A 22,079-nucleotide genomic window follows, 5' to 3' on the forward strand; every position below is an offset into this window, starting at 1 on the left:
TTACACCTAATTTCTACATTTACTTATACAAAACCATGAAGCATCCACTGTTTTTTTAACCTTTATCTTTGCTTTATTGCTTTTATCATATGCTTGTGGTTTGTTTATTACATGTTATGCATGAATCACTCCCCTACAGAATCATCTCAATCAAAAATAAACATTTGATAACACTTTAGAGACCAATTTTCCCTATTAACTAGTTGCTTATTAGCATGCATGTTATTGAGATATTGGTTACTGCTTATTAGTACTTACAAACTACATATTCTGCATTATTAGACAATCCTAATACCTAAAATACCCTAATATCTAATAAAAAGCAGCTAATTAGGAGTATATTGAAGCAAAGATCATACCTACTTGTTTGCTAATATTAGGAATTAAGTCTTAAATTGAAATAAATACACTTGTAGAAACACTCTTCTCTCTACAAAAAAAAAACTCTAACACTTAATTTTCTGAGCACTCACAGTTTCGTTGTATAATTAGCACTTCCTGTATTGTCTATTCTCGTTGAATCACTGAATGCCTCCTCAATTGTTACTCGCTTGGACTGATGACTAAATGTAAATGTTGATGTTTTCAGGAGGAACGGCGTCCAGGCAGAAGGGCTTTCTGGGCTGCATCCGCTCTCTGAAGCTGAACGGCAGGACTCTGGATCTGGAGGAGAGGGCTGCGATCACGCCTGGAGTGAGTGCTGGATGTCCCGGTCACTGCAGCAGCTACGGTGGCCTGTGTCTAAATCACGGCTCCTGTGTGGAAAAATACAGCGGCTTCACCTGCGACTGCAGCCTCTCGCCCTTCACTGGAACCTTCTGTCATAAAGGTACACATGCGCTTCCCTGTGCATCGTCTTTTAACATGATGGAAGGGCTGGATGATAAATTCATAATATATATAAAAAAAATAGTAACACTTTAATTAAAGGGGACTGTGAAATGTGCATTTTTATTTGACGTTTGACGTAATCTTAATTGAAGAGAGGATGGGACATAGTGTATAAACATATGACATAAAGTAGCTCCTCCTCTTTAGAAAAACAGCCAATAGTGTTTCGTTTTTTATCATTGATCTTCGAGTGATTAAATGAAAAGCAAATGAGAGCATCATGAAGGGGGCGGGGTTTATAAGTTACTAGAGAGCATTTGATTGGTCAGAAGATTTGATGAGAAACTGAAGTATGAGGTGACATAAAAAAAATCCATTTGATGTCTTCTAAATGCAAATGTTGTCACTGTTTTGACTAAACACTAGCTTATAGATATACTTGAAGACTAACGTTCTGACAATAACCTTTAAAAAACGTTATTTTTATTTTTACTGGGCCCTAAAGTACCTATTCTTTCTACTAAATAGTTGCTTATTTCCTATTACTAACGATATTAAATGTCCATTTTATGTTCGATGTGTCACTCAGTTTTAACTAAAACATGAAGACAGGGCGGGATGTAGAATCGCTCCTCCCCTTTAGAAAAACAATGTTTTTTTTTTTTTATCATAGCACTTTAAGAGCTTAAATGAAAAACAATTGAGAAGTGTGTTAATGAAAAGTCGGCAGGGCAACTTTCTAGCATTTGAATAGTCAGAAGATTTGATGAGAAACTGAAGTATGAGGTGATGTGAATAAAACTTGTTGATCCATTTAGGTGAAATAGACAAACTACAAGCTTTGGATGTTTATATCCTCTAAATTCTAATTTAGTCAATGTATTGGCGCACCTTAGCTTATAGAAATCCCAAACGTCTGAAACATATATTTAAAGAGCCCATATTATACATGAAATAGGGTCATATCTTGGTTGTAAGGGTCTCCAACAACAGTCTAATATGCATGCAAGGTCAAAAAACACTTTCATGGTCTTATAATCTGCATTTATTTTTACCTAATTATCCCAGCGACTCCCGTATGAATCGTCCAGTGATTCATTTGTTCCCAAACCCCTCCTTAGCGCGAAGCTAATCTGCGCTGATTGGACCAATGACAGTCTGTTGCGATTGGTCGACTGCCTTCAGTCAGAGAGTGAAAAGCCAAACAGCTAATCAGCAATATAAAAGTAATCACAGTTCATACACGCTCGATAGTGTAGGCGTGGATTTTAGCTGCCAGTGGGTGAATGTAAATACAGTCGATGGACTTGAAAATTCAGACGACTGACTATTTTATTGAGTAAAAACTCCAAAAACAGTTGAGGAGATCTTCTAGCTTCTCACTCTGCTCTTTTCACAGACACACACACACATATTGCACACACACACACACACACACGCACTTAACCCTGCTCTGGACAACAACGCACACGCACACACAGACACACACACTACTCCTCGTCCACGGAGCTCCGTAAACAAAGCAGCACGCGTCGCGTTTTTAACGTGACTTTGCACGCGATAAGAGAATATAGCCAGTTAACCTGATACAGTACATGCGGCTACAAGTAACAAATCACAACTAAACACATTTGCAAGCTCGAGTCAACGAGGCAACTTTAATCGCACATACTTACACTTGAGAAATGGAGGAAGAAACCCATCCTGACGTCCATCAGTAAGTTACTCTTTACTGATCCTTCCTTTAACAAACGCTGATGAAGTATTCTTTGTAGCATGTAGTTTCCAGAAGTTTCCAGTAGTTTCCAACTGCTTGGCTATAATGCTGATGTTTCAACTTTGGGTACAGACTCAATAATATCCATCTGCAGTGTGACTTCAATCGACCGGCATGTTTGTTTGTGTGTGTGTGTGTTTGTGGGTGTGTGTGTGTGTGTGTGTGTGTGTGTGTGTGTGGGTTTCTGCGTCAGAGGGCGGGGCCTCGGGTTTGAAATCTCCCGGGTTTGCGCGTGCACGTGAATAACTTGGTTTTGTTCGTACGTCATGGCGAAACACCTAATGAATCGGTATCAAGGCGACTCGTTTGAAGCACTGAGTCGACTCTTTTATAGATGAATCAACCGTTTTAAACACTGTACACTAACAGATTTAAGCCTTAGCTGGATACTTCACTTCACTTAGAGCTGTGTTACACACTACATGGAGGAGAATTTTCAAAAACCCATAATATGGGCTCTTTAATATTCACTGGAACTTTAGGATAATTACTGTTTTTTTGATAGTTATCAGTACATCTTTTACACATTCTATATCACTATATTTAATACCCAAGCCCAACAACTACCTTAAAGAGCCCCTAGTATGCATTATAAAGGTCATATTTGGGTTTTGGGGGTCTCCAACAACACGCTGATCTGCACGCAAGTTGAAAAAACACTTTCATTGTCTTATAATATGCATTTACTTTAACCTGATTATCCCAACGACTCCCACATGATTCGTTCAGCGATTCGTTTAATCCCAAACCCCTCATTAGCACAATGCTAATCTGCGCTGATTGGTCCGATGACCTAGTCTGCCAGGATTGGTCGACTGCATTCAGCGCGAGACAGAGGCTGCATCCAAAATCATATTCTTCCATACTATGCTAAAATTAATGCTATCCGAGTATTTTGTCCGAATAATAGAATTCGAAAATCAGAGTGCAAGAAGTACCCGGATGACTCTGAGTGCAGTGTGTATGTGTGAGCCCAATGCAGGAGTGCAATGCAGTCAAACACCGGCAAGTAATAACAATGACACACATATTATTATTATTATTATTATTAATCTGCACAGAGGCAAAAGTTGAACAATTTTAAAAACTTGTTTTAGTAATTTTGACCATTTAAATCAGTAAAAGAAGAGGAACGCGTCGCATTTTCAACATGGTTTTAGTCGCGATATGGGAATTTAGAGTTAACCAAATACAGAACAAGCCACATGGAGCGATTACAAGTAACAAAACACAAATAAATACATATTTTGCAAGCTTGAGAAAACGAGGAGGCAACCATTTTTATCGCACTTACTTACACTTGTGAACTGGAGGAAGAAACTGGTCCGTAAACTGTGTACTGTAAAGTTCCTGTCAAGATCTGACAAAGTCTCATACATCAATAGTGTTTTCTGATTCTTCCTTTAACGAACGGCCAGCGAATCCCCCAGGGTAGGTCATTGCATTAATCACCAGAACGTTCACTCATCTTCAGTCATGATCAATCCCACACACACACACCTGCACTCCGCTAGTGTTTGAAGGGAAAGGCACGCTCACGTTTTACAGGCCCTTCATATTTGGTATTGTTTCCTTTCGACGTTGACACAAACAGACCAACAATCTGGACAAATGACGAATCATCTAAACAACTCTGAGTCGAATCTTCTATTTAAAAAATCAGTTTTTAAACAAGGTGCATGATCAGATTTATCCCTCAGCTGGATGTTTTCATTCACTTAGAGCTGTTACACACTGTATGGAAGGTCATTTAAAAAACACAATAGGGGCTCTTTAATAACTATTAAAAGGCAGCAAATTAGAAGTTTATTGAGGCAAAAGTCATAGTTAATGGTTTTTAATAGCGAGAATTGTACCTTTAAAATAAAATACAAATACAAAGTGAGCTTCATTTCAAAGTTAGGTAGCCTTGGAAGAGCTGCAAAAGAAAAGGAAAGACATGTAGAGACTGCAGAAAAGACAAACTGAAGAAAATGAACGCTGTAACCTGTTCATAGCCTTGGATTGGTTAGTCAAGGTTTGTGAACAATTTTGAGGTGTTCGTTGTAGTTCCGTTGTTTCGATTTGTGTGATGTTTGTCAAGGGCATAAAGGGTACTCACAATGCCTACCCAAGTTACTGATATTTTGCTTTTTCAAAGAGTGTTCATTGATTGGCCAGAGTTATATTCATGCTGTGTGTGTTGAGGGCTGTTCAACAAGATGAGCTGAAGGCAGAATAAGAGGAGCTTCTTTAAAACGATGTGAAGGACACTTCCTATGTCAACTTTAAAAGATTTGTCTTATGGATTTGAGTTGGTTTGTTTCCAATGGCATAATATTTTGTTCGGATTTAATGTGGCTTGAAGAAAAAAAATGGTCTTGTTTTCAGAAATAATATGTCAAAATCTTATTTCAAAGCAAAAACTAGACTAATAATCAATCAACAACATTCTGCACGCATTACAGAGTCCTGGCTGTGGAGGAAGAAGATACAGGTATTGATAGGCCGGCCTGCAGTCCCGACCTGTCTCCAATAAAGTTTGTGTGGTGCATTTTGAAGTGCAAAATGCAACACAGAACACCCCATACTGTTGCCCACGTTAAGACTCGTTTGCACGAAGAAAGGGACAAAAAGACACCTGAAACACTTCATCGCTTGGTGTCTTCAGTCCCTAATCGTCTTTTAAGTGTTGGGATTTTTCTGATTTGGGGTTGTAGTTAGGCCTTTAAAAGTCACTTCAAGCTGAATACTAGTATCTTAAAGAATATCCAGTCAAATATGATGTGCTATCATCATGGCAAATATAAAACAAATCAGTTATTAGAGTTATTACAACTATTAAGATTAGAAATGTGTTGAAAAAAACTTTCAGTTAAACAAATTGGGGAATAAAATTTACAGTGGGCTAAAAATTCCGACTTCAACTATGAATAATCCTAATCCTAGTGTGCTTAATCTCTTTTTTCAGAACTTTCTGCCTTCTTCAAACCGGGAACATCAGTGACGTACACATTTAAGGAGCCGTACGAGCTGAACAGGAACATCAGCGCACAGTCGTCCTCCATCTACTCTGATTTAACGCTGAGAGGAGAGAATATTTCACTGAGCTTCAGGACGAGTCAAGCTCCGGCGCTGCTGCTTTACGTCAACTCCTACTACAGAGAATACCTGTCCATCCTGCTCAACAGAAACGGTCTGAAACCATCTCTTCCTCTCTGCTGAGCACACTCATTGGGATTAGCGTAAGCCTAGGGAATCTCTAAAGACACCAGGATGTCAACAGTACTAAATCACTTCACATATTCTCTGAAATTCATCAAAAGAGAGGAAAAGCCAGAACAGAAATGTTGTGTTGCGTGGATAAACGTTATTGTGAGACTGTCGCGCATTCATGACTGCATGTAAACATGGGTCTGTGGTCAGAAAAAGCTGATTTTAAGTGTTTAGCTCTCAATGAATGTTTCTCAGAAGCTCTCATTACTTAAAGCAGCGTTTCCCAACCCGAAGGCACACCAACAGTACACATTTTCAAACTCTTCCTATAAAACACACCTGAATCAACTCATCTGTACTTAAAAAAGAGACTTGAAGACCTGAAATGAATGGGCCAGGTTAAAGAGACATCCAGAATGTGTACTGTTGGTGTGCCTCCAGGAACAGGGTTGGGAAACACTGACTTAAAGGAACACTCTGACTCAAATCCATTCAGCCAATCTCTGAGTCTCCCGGGAACACTTTTAGCTTAGCTTAGCATAAATCATTGAATCAGATTAGACCATTAGCATCCCACCTAAATCAACCATACTAAATCACTTCATACATTGTCTGAAATCAGTCAGGAGAGAGGAAAAGCCCGAAGAGAAATGCATGGATAGATGTCATTGTGAGACTGCCGCGCATTCATGACCTCTCTGTCTGCCAGGAACACTTTTAGCTTAGCTTAGCATAGATCATTGAATCGGATTAGACCATTAGCATCTCACTCAAAAATGACTATAAAGAGTTACAATTATTTTGAAAAATTGACTCTTCTGTAGTTACATCATGTACTGTACAAATGTATATATATATTTTTTTCTGTTTAATAAAAAAAAGCCTTTTTTCAACACATTTATAAACATAGTAGTTTTAATAACTCATTTCTAATAACTGATTTATTTTATCTTTGCCATTCTTTTTTCCTCACTTGTAAGTCACTTTTGGAGAACTTTCTCTGTATGTTCAGTCTGCGTCTGCTAAATGAATCAATTTAAATTTAATCCCCGAACCAGAACTCATGCAAAAATGCTTTGATCCACATGGGTTTACATGTATGGCTTTACAAATTGATTTCAACGACAAGCTGCAAGTCACGAAATCATAGTGATTCTTTGAAAAACATGCCAACATAACACGGTTTACACACTGAACAGAGTCTACCTTTGATCAAAAACTATATCAATTAACCAAACATTAAAGTGTGTTACTCAAAATAGTCTTGTTATATTTAGCACACCATTAGGGCCAATTAGCCTGGCGTCCCGCTCGGCAGCTGTAGATTTCAGTGGTAAACGCTGGATGTGCTCATCACGCCACACTGGCTCTCCACTGAGAGCCAGCAGAAGACAGCATGTGTCAATAATACCTGCTAGTCCAATTATGCAGAAGGTCCAGAATAACAGCCTCCAGAACCCCAGCGGTCCGTCTGACAGCTTCCTGTTCCTGATGCATGTCATTTTTATTTATTTATCAGGGTGCAGACGCATTAATTAGCAGGACAGTGCACCCAGGAATTGTAAGCGAAAGACATTTCAGTGGAAGCAACCATCTGGAGCACCCTAGCAACTGCGTAGCAACATGCTATAATAAACCCTCATATCATACAAAAAGTTGTTTTGCTATTGAAATATAGATGTAGCTGTGTTTAAATTCATTAGGTTCACCTTAGGTCATATTTTCAGCTTAAATGTTTTTGTTAGAAGAATACGGACTGTGAATTCCTCTTATAAATGGAGAAATGAAAGTCAAAGTATCTTGTTATTGCATCTATGCTCAATCATACAGGGCTCTATTTTAAGTACCTAAGCACAAAGTCTAAAGTGCAAAGCGCATGGTCTAACAGGGGTGCACTTTCTTTATGAGTTCTGGGTGTGTATTGAACATAACGTGCATTAAACCAACCAGAATCTCATCTCTTATACCCTTTAAGAGTCAGATGTGTCACGTCATGGCGCATTTGCTATTTATATGGTGGACTTTGTACAAACTGAACGCTTCACTAGCGAGAAAACAGTTAAACAGAGCATCTGCAGCGCAAGGATAAAGAATGAGCCTTTTTCATTCAGCCTCTTTACTTTCTCTTCACTTTACTTTTACTCTTTACTTTACTCCTTGACTTTGGTGGAGTGAGGAAGCAGTGGAAACTCACTCCACTGAAGACATCTATTAGCCGACGTATTTATGTAGTTTGTTAAGCGCAAAGATTTGTGTCAAAACTATTTCTAAATTCAGTTCTAATTTCCAGCAGATGAATAAATGAACAATAATATTGAGTTATATCCAAACACACGTCCTGTTCTTATGCCCCATACAAATGTTTTTTTTTTATTATTTGTTCAAACTACCTATTTAAAATGAGCTGAAACAACACAATTCTTTAGATTTCTTTGGAACAAATCATTTTTTTATGTTTTATTCACATACATTTGTTAAAAGTGTTAAGTTACTTAATCGATTTGTGTTGGGACAACATGAATGAATTGTGTGGAACCCTGCATTTTTTACAGTTTATGGTGATGCAGACGTCTCCAAAACCAAAACAAATATATAGATTTTTTTTTCTAGAAAATTATTATTTTTGTAACATTTTAATCCTTTAATTGTTTTCTTCTGTAAAGATATTTGTGTGTTGCAGTACATACTGTGTGGATTAAGCAATGTGTGTTTGGACCTGCATAGGTGCATAACTGACGCGCTCTGCACTGGACTTCTATTTCATTTCCTCTAAACAGCAACTCAACAACAATGCGCCTTAACACACCTCCTTTTCTGACCAGCACACCCATGAGTCCACAAAGTGGCACAAATGGATTTGCTATTTAAACAATATCGTGCAAAATGTGAAAATTACACTTGCGCTGGTCTGAAAATGGCAACAAATCGCGCCAAACACATCTTGCACCGCATTGCGCCAGGTGTATGTTAGGGCCCACATATTGAGCATAGATCAATGAAAAAAAAAAAACCTGATACTTTAATGAATCAACAACCTAGCTTATTAATACACCATTACCATTTATTTAGAAAAGTTATTTTTATAAAATCTTCAAATTGCATTATGGGATGTTGGTCTCTGCTCTGTTGACTTTTGATGGTGGAAATTCAACTCCACTGATTAACAAAGTGACTTAACTGACATTAGGTGGTTTGAAATAATATATTGTATAAGAAATAATATAGAGAGAAATAAGTCTGTAAAATAGCAGGAAACTGGTAACAGCTAGTACTGGCAGTTTATTACAAGGTTTTTGTAATGTAATATACAACACCAACCCAGACAATATAAGACTTTAAACAATTAAAACATTAATAAAAGTCACTTTTTTGACACCTTTTCAAGGTTAAAAGTCGTTGGAAGAAAGATCAAGATCCCATAATGCAATTCAAAAGCATAAACATGGAAAAATAAACAAATAAAAACATAAATATGAAACTGCTAATTTACAATTTTTTTTAAAGTGTGTTTTCTCAACGAGTCTGAAATCTCCACCTCAAGCAGCTAATACATATTTCACTAAAAAACTGAATCCCAGATATGGATGGTTTAATCCAATCAAAAAGTGATGAAATATTATTATCATTATTTTAAATTGTATTTCAGCTTCTGCTTTGTTTCACGGAGGATGGATTATTAATCCTCTTAAGATGAAGCTTTGTAGCTGTGGAAACTCATCTGCTTCTGTTGCATGTTGATGTTGGCGTTTGTCTTAGATGCTCAGCTGTGACTTTTTTACTATATACAGTTGAAGTCAGAGTTATTACCCTCCTGAAATATTAGCCCACTTGTAGATTTTTCCCTGGTTTTTGTTTAACGGAGAGCAGATTTCTTTGACACATTTCTAAACATAATAGTTTTAATAACTCATTGTTAATAAATTATTTATTTTATCTTTGCCATGATGACAGTAAATAATATGTGACTAGATATTTTTCAAAATACTAGTATTCAGCTTTAAGTGACATTTAAAGTAGCAAGGTTAATAAGGTTAAGGTAGGGTAATTAGGCAGGTCATTATATTACGATAGTTTGTTCTGTAGACAACTGAAAAAATATTGCTTAAAGGGGGATAATAATGTTGACCTTAAAATGTTTTTAAAAAAATTAAAAACTGCTTTTATTCTAGCTGAAATAAAACAAATAAGACTTTCTCCAGAAGAAAAAATATTATAGGAAATACTGTGAAAAATTCCTGAATCTGTTAAACGTCATGTGGGAAATATTTGAAAAAAACAAACAAAATCTAATAGTTTAGACTTCAGCTGTAAAAGCACAGGTTGATAAATCAAATGCTTTTTGTTCTAAAGGACATTTGGACGTCAAGTACAAACTGGCCCACAGCAGAGAGGCCGAGGTTTTTCGAGCCAGCGGCAGGAATCTGGCCAACGGGCAGCTCCACAGAGTCAGCGTCCAGAGACTGGCAGAGACGCTCAGCATTCAGGTACAGTGATGGATGTAAAGCTCACCGTGTTCAGGGCAGATTCTGATTATTTTGACATACGCCGACTCTTAAGGGTCCATAAACTAAAGCTCATTCCCATTAGGCACAGAGTGTTCCCGAGGTCTAAACCAGGATGCGAATCACAGGGGGTTTGTGTGCGTCTGACCCGCTTGATCTCCTCCGAAGGAAGTCAAAACCAGATGTATGGGAGGGTTTGCTCTTTAAATAGTTTGCTCTGATCAGTATCTTAAATGATATTAATAATTAAAATATGAAGATATGAATAAATATGGGTGGCTTAGTGGTGAGCACTGTCGCCTTACAGCAAGAAGGTTGCCCTTTCGAGTCCTGGCTGGATCAGCTGGCAATGCTGTGTGGAGTTTGCATGTTCTCTTCGAGTGTTCTGGTTTCCCTCACAGTCTAAACACATGCGCAATAGAGGAATTGAAGAAACTAAATTGGCTATAGTGTATGAGTGTGTTTAAATACGTGTGTATGGGTTTTTCCCAGTAATGAGTTACAGCTGGAGGGGTATCTGTTGTGTAAAACATATTCTGGAATAGTTGGCGGTTCATTCCGCTGTGGCAACCTCTAAAGAGAATAAGGCTGCTTTCACACCTGTGAATCGATTCAGTTGTTTGAAACAGAGATTACAATTGTTACATTGTTGCTCTTTGCTCTTGGAGCGGTTCGCTTTCACACTGCAAAGTTTCTAATCGGACCATAAGAACTGAAACAAGTCACGTGCGAGTAAACTCTCCTCACATTGGTCAGAGTGTCAGGGTTTATTTTGCAGCGTCCTGCTAAGCTGTCAGGGGAGGTGTTGGTTTGGTGGTGATTGACAGGGTGCGCGCGCAACGTGTCTGTGGAGAGACGCGGTGGGGAGGGGTGAGAAGGGTGCGCGACGATGCCTATTTGAGGACCGGGAGGGAGACGCGAGATTACCGGGAGATCATCACTCGTTTGCTGGCATCCGGAGACTCGCGAAACTTCCCGCCCTACTCATAATTCTCTCTTCATATAGCCGTAAGCCTATTACATATCCATAAAACACTGTGATATAACCGCGCTCGGATCGGATCGCTTTCTCACTGCAATCGAACCGCTCCAGGGTTCGTTTCAATCGAGCCGAGACCACCTCATTCAAGCGATCTTTGAGCGATTACTTTGGCGCGGAACAGAGCGCGATTGCCCTGTTCACATATACCAAACAAACCGTGCTAACTGGGCAAACGAGACACGTTCCGAAACAAAAGTGTAGGTGTGAAAGCACCCTAAGCCGAAGGAAAATAAATGAGTGAAATGTTAATTGACTTTTGACCACTCCATAATTGTTCATACCATTTAGAATGCTTAATTGCGCCAATCTGTCTATGCGAGAAGTCATTAAACAGTCTAAAACTGAAGATCAAGAGCACCAAGAGACGTTGTAAGTGTTGACAAGACGCTTTAATTGTAAAATATGTGTTTGTAACTATATATAGCTTAGGTAAAGTCAAATTAGATGCATAGTTCGTATAGATTGACCTACAGTAAACTCTAGAATAAATAATCAGAGGTGACTGTAGGTCAGAATACACTAAATATCCCTCAAAACACTGAAATTTGTACATTTAAATATGTTTTGTTAATAGATTAGATGTCATTTAAATAAATGCCTACAGAATGCAGACAGAACATCCTTGGCATGCATGCATATATTCATGAACGTGAAAGGAAAGATTTGACGGCAGGGTTTGATTTAGAGTGTGCAGGTGAAATATCAATAGCTCTGAAGTGTGACGTGTTGTTCGATAGCGCTCGATGTGTGCGCCGCTACAGGTCATGATGAGAGCTGATCTGTTCACGACCTCATCAATTACTCCCAGCCTTCGCTATAATCACGGTTTCAACACAAACGCTTAGACGATGGCTCCGCACCGTTAAATCTGCCGGTCTGACAGCGCCGGGTGACAGGTTTTAAAATAGCTGTTTTAATTAGAAGACTTGCATACACCCTTGCTATGAACAAACATGACGCTGCCAAGCTTATTTATTTATTTATTTATTTATGTGTGCAGTGCCTTGCAGTGTACATCACTTAGATACGATCACAGTTTGTATTAACAGTTTTAGATTCATTTTAGAGCTGGGGAAGTGACATGTTAACCATATTGTCAATGCATTCATTTACCTTCGGCTTAGTTTCTATTTCTGGGGTCGCCACTGTGGATTGGATCGCCAAATATTCCAGCATATGTTTTATGCAGCCGATATCTTTACAGTCGCAACACATTACTGGGAAACATCCATACACACTCATTCTCACACACACACACAAACACACACTACAGGCAATTTAGCTTAACCAATTCCCCTATAGCGCATGTGTTTGGACTGTGGGGGAAACCGGAGCACCCAGAGAAAACCCACACCAACAGGGTATGAACATGCAAACTCCACACAGAAATGCCAACTGTCCCATTCGGGACTTTAAACAATGACCTTGAATGATTGAACGAATGTTCTGAAGTGAAGAAAAGATTTCCCATGCTCTAGTAGGGAGTAATGTAATATAATGTAATGTAATGTGTATTCATATAGCGCATTTATTGTGTATGGCCATACACCCAAACCGCTTCACAATCATGAGGGGGGTCTCTTCACACCACCACCAGTGTGCAGCCTCCACTTGGATGATGCGATGGCAGCCACAGGACAACGGCGCCAGTGCGCTCACCACACACCAGCTATTGGTGGAGTGGAGAGACAGTGATAGAGCCAATTCGGTGGAAAGGGTGATTGGGAGGCCATGATCATAAAGGCCGATAGAGGGACTTTGGCCAGGACACCGGGGTTACACCCCAGCTCTTTTACGAGAAGTGCCATGGGATTTTTAATGACCACAGAGAGTCAGGACCTCGGTTTAACATCTCATCCGAAAGACGGCGCCCACTGACAGTGCAGTGTCCCCCTTCACTTTTACTGGGGCGTTAGGACCACAGGTTGAGCGCCCCCTGCTGGCCTCACTAACACCACTTCCAACAGCAACCTAGTGTTCCCTAGTGGTCTCCCATCCAGGTACTGACCAGCCTCAGCCCTGCTTAGCTTCAGTGAGTAACTGGTCTTGGGCTGCAGGGTGACATGGCTGTTGCAAACGCAGAGCATGGGAGCTCTTGGCTCCGCCCCCTTGTTACGGTGGACGGGAAGCCTAAACTGTGAAGCAACCCGCCCCTAAAACAGCAAGCTGTGTTCACGCCCCCAACATGACACTTTTTAACACATTATAATAAAAACATCTGAACTGTGTGTTGAACTGAACCTAAACTGGCACCCTCAGAACAACCATAATATTAATATTAAATCATAAAAAAGGGGTAAACTATGTGCCCTTTAAAATAAAAAGTGTTTAGTACATTACTTTTGAATTCATTGATGAACTGTGTGTATAAGTGTGCAATTATTCACAGAAAAACCATGTTATTTATTATGATAAATACTTTTGAATCATTACCCTACACTAGGGCCTGACGGAATCTGCGGACGTTTTCTGCGGAAAACTTCAGTGAAAATCTGCGGATTTCTGCAGAATTCTTTTGGGAGATACATAACTAAAACCCTAATATGTGAAATTAAAAAATGATATCTTTTTAACTTTAGTTTAATGTTTAAAATGCAAATCCAATTAGATTCACTTTATTAGTAAACAAAGCACGTCTCTCATATAATATAACTACTTAAAGAGAGAAAATATTACTTTACAACCTGCATTGTACATTAATCAGATGAACATTTGCATATTAATCAATAATATTACTTCAATTAATAAAAAAAAACTGAATAAATACAGATTTACACACATTCACTCGAGTAAATAAACAGAATAATAGACGGGCTACACATCTGCGGAATTCTGCATGCGCAGTTTCCATGTGGGCCTACGCATCACTTATTTATTTACATTTTTACCCTTTTTTGTGTGTCATTTACATTAGTTTTTACAACACTGTGTTTTTTTTAAAGGTTGTATTTCAGTTACATTTTAGTACATCGATTTAAACTGAATAAAAATTTATTATATGACATTTATTTTGAGTAATAAATATTGTTTTGTATGTATGGTTTAGTTTTGGCTCTAGTTAACTTTAATAACCCCTGTTGTACCTTTTTCTAGGTTGATCAGCATGAGAAGGAAGAGTTCAATCTCACGTCAGACACTGAATTCAACGCCATCAAATCGATCGTCATTGGAAAAGTGCTTGGTGAGTAGAATCACTGTCGGATAGCCAATCCAATACCCTTACACAAAAAAACTCAAGTATTAGGTTTAAATATGAACCAATTTCAAGAGAATCACATGCTTATGATTGACCATGATTTCTGGAGATCAAATTATGTAGCCAGAAGAACATATGGCTGCATTTTGTCTTCAAAATGAATGATATGGGGTGGTATGACGAGGTTCGTTTTTGTGCTTACCAGCGGAAGTGGGTTGGCGGGTCAATCGTTGCTTTTGAAAACACTACTGATTGGTTTAGGGAAGGAGGAGGGTGGGTCAGTCGACAGTGGCTCCTGGTGGAAATACATGAAAACAGCAGGAGACATTTGAGATCCCACAAAGGAACTATCTCCTGGGATGTATTTGGCGCTCTCCAGAAATGTATATAGGGGTACATTTTCAGAATGAGCTTGGGTTGGAAAAATGTAATGCAAGTCATTTCAGAATAACTGGGCAAAATCCAAAACCCTATTAAGCAGGCAGTACGATTCTATATTAAACATAATGACTATCTTTTTCTCTAATGTTTTTTTGCATTAAGCTGAAATCTCTCTGACCTCAGTGACATGGTCAGTTAAGTGGCCATTATAATATAATATTCCTTCAGAGGTTTTCTAACCATCAGGGATGCAGAAATGTCTGGAGGAGGCGGAAAGCATCAGATGTTATTTGTGCAGTCAGGCCAACTCTTCAATCTGAGTGTGGATGGAGCACGGTTTGTCCTATTTACTTCAGATATGACTAATATTGACTTTACATGTTATTATTGTCGTCTAGAGGGACGGGAAATGGGTCAGTTTTTTATATATATAAATAGGACCTGCAGCACATAACCACTTTCTAGAGAGATGAATAAAACATCGACTCAATAAATAATACAGCAGAAGTTTGAAAATATGAAGCTCTCTTGAAGGCAGATTAAAAAAAAAACAGGTCCACTGTTACCATCTTTAGGATTACTAAGCATTTTGTTAACCAGTTGGTCACGGTTTTGTTATTTCAATACAAAAACATTCAGCACTTTTAGTGTATACACTACGTGACAAAAGTCTTGTCGCCTATCCAAGTTTTAGGAACAATGAATAATATGTTTACTTGTAGTTGATCATTTGGTATCAGAAGTGGCTTATATAAAAGCCAAAGGCCTCTAGATTACACTTATTTTAGCAGAATAAAATATGATCATGTCTTGATTTTGAATGATTTAATAAGGACAGTAAGGTCTGACTTTGCTTAGATGAAAGTCTTGTGTCTGAAGAGAAATAATGTCCAGTATAGAATATAAAGTCCTGCTGCAGTGGAGACAGAATGAATATTGTGTCTGACTCCATCATGAGCTTGGAGGACTGCATCCATACATCTCTGCACTGACTCAAATCACTGATTAATAAAGTCATCTGGAATGGCAAAGAAAGCGTTCCTGCAGGACTCCCAGAGTTCATCAAGAGTCTTTGTGTTCATCTTCAACGCCTCCTCCTTCATCTTACCCCAAACATGCTCAATAATGTTCATGTCTGGTGACTGGGCTGGCCAATCCTGAAGCACCTTGACCTTCTTTGCTTTCAGGAGCTTTGATGTGGAGGCTGAAGTATGAGTAGGAGCGCTATCCTGCTGGAGAATTGTCCCTCTCCTGTGGTTTGTAATGTAATGGGCAGCACAAATGTCTTGATTCCTCAGGCTGTTGATGTTGATCATCTCTCGCACACCTCCATACTGAATGTAACCCCAAACCATGACTTTTCCTTCACCAAACTTGACTGATTTCTGTGAGATTCTTGGGTCCATGTGGATTCCATTAGGTCTTCTGCAGTATTTGAGATGATTGGGATGCAGATCAACAGATGATTCATCAGAAAAATTGACCTTCTGACACTTTTCCAAATGAAAAACTAGAAGTCAAGTTAGTATTTGCTGCCTGTACAACTGGGATCAATGGCAAGACTTTTGTCAGGTAGTGTATATTAATGCAATAATAAATTGGTGCTTGTACATTAGATTAAAACTAAGATCGCAGTTCAAAAAAATGTCTGTTGAAAAGAATATGTTGGGGGGAAATTAAATACAAATTTTATAACCTGAAAAAATCAAGAGAAACGTTTTTTTTTATATATATATAAAAATAATTAATACTAATTTTCTTTCTATTCATAAAAATCTTACGTGACCAAACTAAATTAGAGGGTATATTTATGAGTAGTTATTACTGCCTAATTAATACACAAACACACATACACAATTATACTGATTTTTAGAAATGTGTAACAAAATAAAAGTCTTAATCATCATAAAGCTAGGCCTAATTTTGCACTAACATAATTATTCATTTATTTACATTCATTTATTCAAGTCTCTTTATTAATCCAGTGTCGCCACAGAGGAATGAACCACTAACTTATCCAGCATATGTTTTTACTCAGCAGATGCCCTTCCAGCTGCAACCCATTTCTGTGAAACATCCATACACACTTATTCACACTCATACACTACGGACAATTTAGTCTACCCAATTCACCTGTACCTGTATGTGTTTGGACTGTGGGGGAAACCGGAGCACCCAGAGGAAACCCACACGAACACAGGGAGAACATGCAAACTCCACACAGAAACGCCAACTGACCCAGCTGAGGCTCGAACCAGAGAACTTCTTGCTGTGAAGCGATAGCACTACCCACTGCCCCACTGCATCGCCCGCAAACATAATTGTGTCATGATGAATAAATATTGCAATATAATTAACAATAATTTAAAGAATTAATTCTTTAATTGAATTGACTTCACTATATAATCTGAGAAGACTAAAAAAGTCCGCAAAACCTGTGAACACCATACAAATAGTTCATTTAAATTAATTTTCCTTATTTAAATAATCTAAAAAAATTATCGTACAATGTTATACTAACTATTTGAGCTCTTATCTATTTAAATTTAAAAAATAAAATCTTAATCTTATCTATTTAAATTGTTCTTATTTATATTTTGTTAATTTGATGATGCTAATATATTGCATATTTATACATATCTCAAATGCTTTGACAATGCTGTACAAAATGGCATGACAATAAAGCAACTTAAACATAATTATTTTATGAAGACCAGTGGAGATAATGGCAGTGTTTGACAGAAAACACTGATCTTTTTTGTTTAATTGCATATGATTTATACAACACAATCTCACGGCAATTCGTAACTTTTTCAATTAGTGGCTAACTTGTATGAATTCGTACGATCTAATTCATACAATTTAGTACGATTTGCTTATCCCCCAATGACGGTTGGGGTTAGGAGTGGGGTCAGGTGCCACGCCTCCTTTTTAAAATCGCACCATTTCGTACGACTGAACTCGTACGAATTCGTACGAATCAGCCACTAAACTGGCAAAACGTAAAATACTTACGTTTTCTCGTGAGATCAGGCTGGATTTATACCTTTTCTTCTCCAGCAGTCAGTTCTAGTTTCCCAGAGATCCTCACGAGCCAAAATTAGGCCAAGTATCCCCAAGTCTCTGCTTAATGTTGAGCAGGTTAACTATGCTTTATGGAGGAAAAGATTCACGCGGGACGGCGCTTGTTTCCGTATGACCTTTCCTGTGAACATGTGGCATGAAGCAGATTTGCTGTAACCCTTCAGACAGTAGGCTGTTTGTCATTTCCAGCAAACACTATCGATTACGGCCTGATATTGAGCTGTAATGAACACTAAATCAAATGTGAAACCCGCATCCAGCTCCTGAAGATTAATATTAGATGCTTCAGAGATGAAATGCTCAGTTGGCGTTTCTGTGTGGAGTTTGCATGTTCTCCCTGCGTTCGCGTGGGTTTCCTCCGGGTGCTCCGGTTTCCCCCACAGTCCAAAGACATGCGGTACAGGTGAATTGGGTAGGCTAAATTGTCCGTAGTGTATGAGTGTGTGGATGTTTTCCAGTGATGGGTTGCGGCTGGAAGGGCATCTGCTACATAAAAACGTGCTGGATAAGTTGACGGTTCATTCCGCTGTGGCAACCCCGGATTAATAAAGGGACTAAGCCGACAAGAAAATTAATAATACAATTAACTTTAAGTGGGACACTCAGATAGTAGGGAGCATTTGATGCTGGTCAGGGAATCTCACCTGAAGCTGAAGCGCGTGTGATGTCATTAAGGGAAAACAAATGCAAATTGCTTGTAATTTACAAATGATTCTGGAATGAGTCACAAATGCCCATGAAAAAAGTAGAAAAATGAGAGTTATAAACAGGACCAGTGAAATGTGTAATTGAGTATATGCTTTATAGACTATTTTTGTCACTCCAGTTTTGAGGCAGATCCAACAAAATCTCACGGCAATTCGTAACATTTTGATTTAGTGGCTAATTCGTATGAATTTGTACAATCTAATTCATACAATATAGTACGATTTACCAGCCTGATCTCACGAGAAAACGTAAGTATTTTCGTTTTTCCAGTTTAGTGGCGAATTCGTACGAGTTCAGTCATACGAAATTGTACAATTTTGAAAAGGAGCCATGGCACCTAACCCCACCCCTAAACCCAACCGTCATTGGGGGATGAGCAAGTCATACTAAATTGTACGAATTAGATCTTACGAATTAGCCACTAAATCTGTAACCTCGGGGAGTGACACAAACAACTGAGGTTGGATCCACATGCAGATTTATTCAGTGGTCAGGCAAGCAATGGTCAACACTGGTGCAAACGGATATATATAGGCAGTCCAGAATCGTAATCAGTAACAGGCGAGTGGTCAAAAGGCAGACAGGGAGAACAAGAATACAAGGCTAGGTCAAAACACGGGGAAACAAGATAAACAAGACTCAGCAAAGTGAATGAGTGAATGTGTAGCTTAAATAGTGTGTGCAATCGGTTTCTGACAATCCTCAGCTGGTGCGAGTAATCAGTCTAGATGAGGAAGCATGTGTGAGTGTGACTGGAGTGCATGTATGAAAATGTAGTCCAGAAATGGCGGATTTGTAATCCATGGTTATTAAGAGTGAAATCCAGCGATCTTATGAAAGACGATCGCTGGTAATCGTGACAAAATCAAAAAGTTACGAGTTGCCGATTGTTTTGGATTTACTCATAACCCAATGACGGTTGGGTTTAGGGGTGGGGTTAAGGCTGATTTATACTTCTGTGTCAAACGCCGGCGTATGCTACGACGCTGACGCATAGCCCTTCGCCGTGGCCGTCGGCGTCACTGACGTGCACCTCTCAAAAAATGTAACTACACGTCGCAACGACGCGTAGCGCAAGCTCTGTGATTGGTCGGCTTGGTAGCGCTGACGTGTCTGGGCGGGACGAGAGCCGCGTGAATGGCACGAGCGATTGTTAACAAGTGTGGAGTCCCGTGAAGGAGCTCCGGATGGAAAGTTTTGTTTTGTGTTTACCTCATCGTTAAAGTTGTTGCACGTCCGCCGGTTCCTGCCTCAAAATGAGCGAGTTTGAGCCACTTGTACATCCAGGGAGTGTTCAGGAAAGCAAAACAGAGGCGAAGAAACTCGACACAGAGGAACATTTACACCTCACTGCCCACTAGCGTTTCGGAAGTGTTAATGCAGACCAACAGAGACAGCGCGCAGAAGTGTAAATGCACAGCCACGCGCGTTGCATGCGCCGTGAGTTACGCTGGTCACCTGACGCAGAAGTATAAATCAGGCTTTAGGTGCCACACCTCCTTTTTAAAATCATACAATTTCATACAACTGAACTCGAACGAATTAACCACTAAACTGACCAAACGTAAAATACTTACGCTTTTTCATGAGATCAGGCTGTGCAGATCATATAATCTGCAAGTAAAATGATTGGAAATGAAAACAAACGACTGATCTTAAATCTCGGTTTTGGAGGATAAGGTTAATGGACATGTTTTGGCAACTGTCACATGTTTTCTTCTTCTTCTTCTTCTTCTTCTTACGGGCCATTGAGTCGCCTGGAGCTCAATGTCTGAATAAAAAGACCTTCATCAGGCCTGATGTGTTCAGTTGACTGCTGTTGCTCAGGAATGGAATGCAGTATGAGATCTTTCACACAAAAGCTGGATGGCACGGTATTGTGTTCAGCCGTCGCTCTCCATGTGTACATTTGAAGTAAAACTGGTATCTGATTACTGGGGCTGTGAGAAAACACGCTGTGAAGAATATTATTGCTCATCGGGTTGCTCTTTCTGAGCTTGGTGGGGTTTTCAGACATGCGCTGTTTATTTATCATTCCCTTTCAGATGTTTATCCAGGATTTTCTTAGAAGAAATAAATTAGAAATAAGTCAATAGTCTATAGAGTGAATGTAAGAAAATATCCTTCCTTCAGCTCAGATTATTTTATCTTGCCAAGTTTTAATGAGAAATGTCGGGGGTTTGGGATATCTCTGACGGCCTGCGGATTTCATCTGAAACTTTTTTTCCGAATACATGGAAATTAACCCATTAGATCCCCATATAATTGCAGTCTGGTAGAAATGGAGCTCACCAGTCACTTTATTAGGTAAACAGTGCTAAGTAGGACCTATTTTTGCCCTCAGAACTTTTTTTGTTATGGTGTAGATTAAATGAGGTGCAGGAAATATTGCTGATATGTTTGTCCATATTGACGTGACTCCACAAATCATGAGTTTTCAAACGTGCCTTCTGGTCAACTATAATACAGATTCGATATTCAGATTCAGCAATGTGACTGGCGTATGCGCACATTGCGATATCGATGCTGAAACAATATATCATACAGCTGTAGCATTCATTCATTCATTCATTCATTCATTTTCTTGTCGGTTTAGTCCCTTTATTAATCCGGGGTCGCCACATCGGAATGAACCGCCAACTTATCCAGCATGTTTTTATGCAGCGGATGCCCTTCAGCCACAACCCATCTCTGGGAAACATCCACAAACACTCATTCATGAACACACTCATACACTACGGACAATTTAGCCTACCCAATTCACCTGTACCGCATGTCTTCGGACTGTGGGGGAAACCAGAGCACCCGGAGGAAACCCACACGAACACAGGGAGAACATGCAAACTCCACACAAAACTGGCCGATCAACTGGGCCGAGGCTCGAACCAGTGACCTTTCTTGCTGTGAGGCGACAGCACTACCTACTGTGCCACTGCATCGCCCCACACCTGAGGCATCAATGATTTAATAGTTTACAATCAGTATGTAGTCAGTTTAATTGTAAGCTACACTCTCATTGAGTTGAATGTAAAACGGGATGAGAAAGCAGTGTAAGGGCACAGTTCACTTCTTTTCTGAAGTTATCACTTATGTTGAAACATGGCAGATCTTGCAGGCAGCAAATACAGATTGACATACTGACAGTTCACTGGAGATGGCCAGGCTGGCAAACGGAGACCAGGGAAGTAACTATATGCTCAACTGATATCCAATAAAAGAAACGAAGATACTCATGAACAAAGGCAGGCAGGAGCGGCAGACGTTTGATTTGTTGATATTTCTATTTCTATGATGTGGAATGATTTCAGAGTAAACATTACTTTCTAAAGTTTGTGCATTGTAAAATATTTAATATGTTTTCAT

General features: G+C 39.1%; 1 protein-coding gene across 8 annotated transcripts in view; it reads left to right on the forward strand.

Moving 5' to 3' along the window:
- Nucleotides 1–22,079, forward strand: part of cntnap3 (contactin associated protein family member 3) — a 220,326-nt gene that overhangs the window by 188,238 nt on the left and 10,009 nt on the right. For all 8 annotated transcript variants that reach the window (XM_073914343.1, XM_073914345.1, XM_073914342.1 and 5 more), the window contains 4 exons: nucleotides 590–829; nucleotides 5,559–5,783; nucleotides 10,154–10,287; nucleotides 14,441–14,528. In XM_073914343.1, coding sequence (XP_073770444.1) covers nucleotides 590–829; nucleotides 5,559–5,783; nucleotides 10,154–10,287; nucleotides 14,441–14,528 — 687 coding nt within the window. The remainder of the gene's footprint in view (nucleotides 1–589; nucleotides 830–5,558; nucleotides 5,784–10,153; nucleotides 10,288–14,440; nucleotides 14,529–22,079) is intronic.

Source organism: Danio rerio, chromosome 10, assembly GCF_049306965.1.
Source record: "Danio rerio strain Tuebingen ecotype United States chromosome 10, GRCz12tu, whole genome shotgun sequence".
Taxonomy (NCBI): domain Eukaryota; kingdom Metazoa; phylum Chordata; class Actinopteri; order Cypriniformes; family Danionidae; genus Danio; species Danio rerio.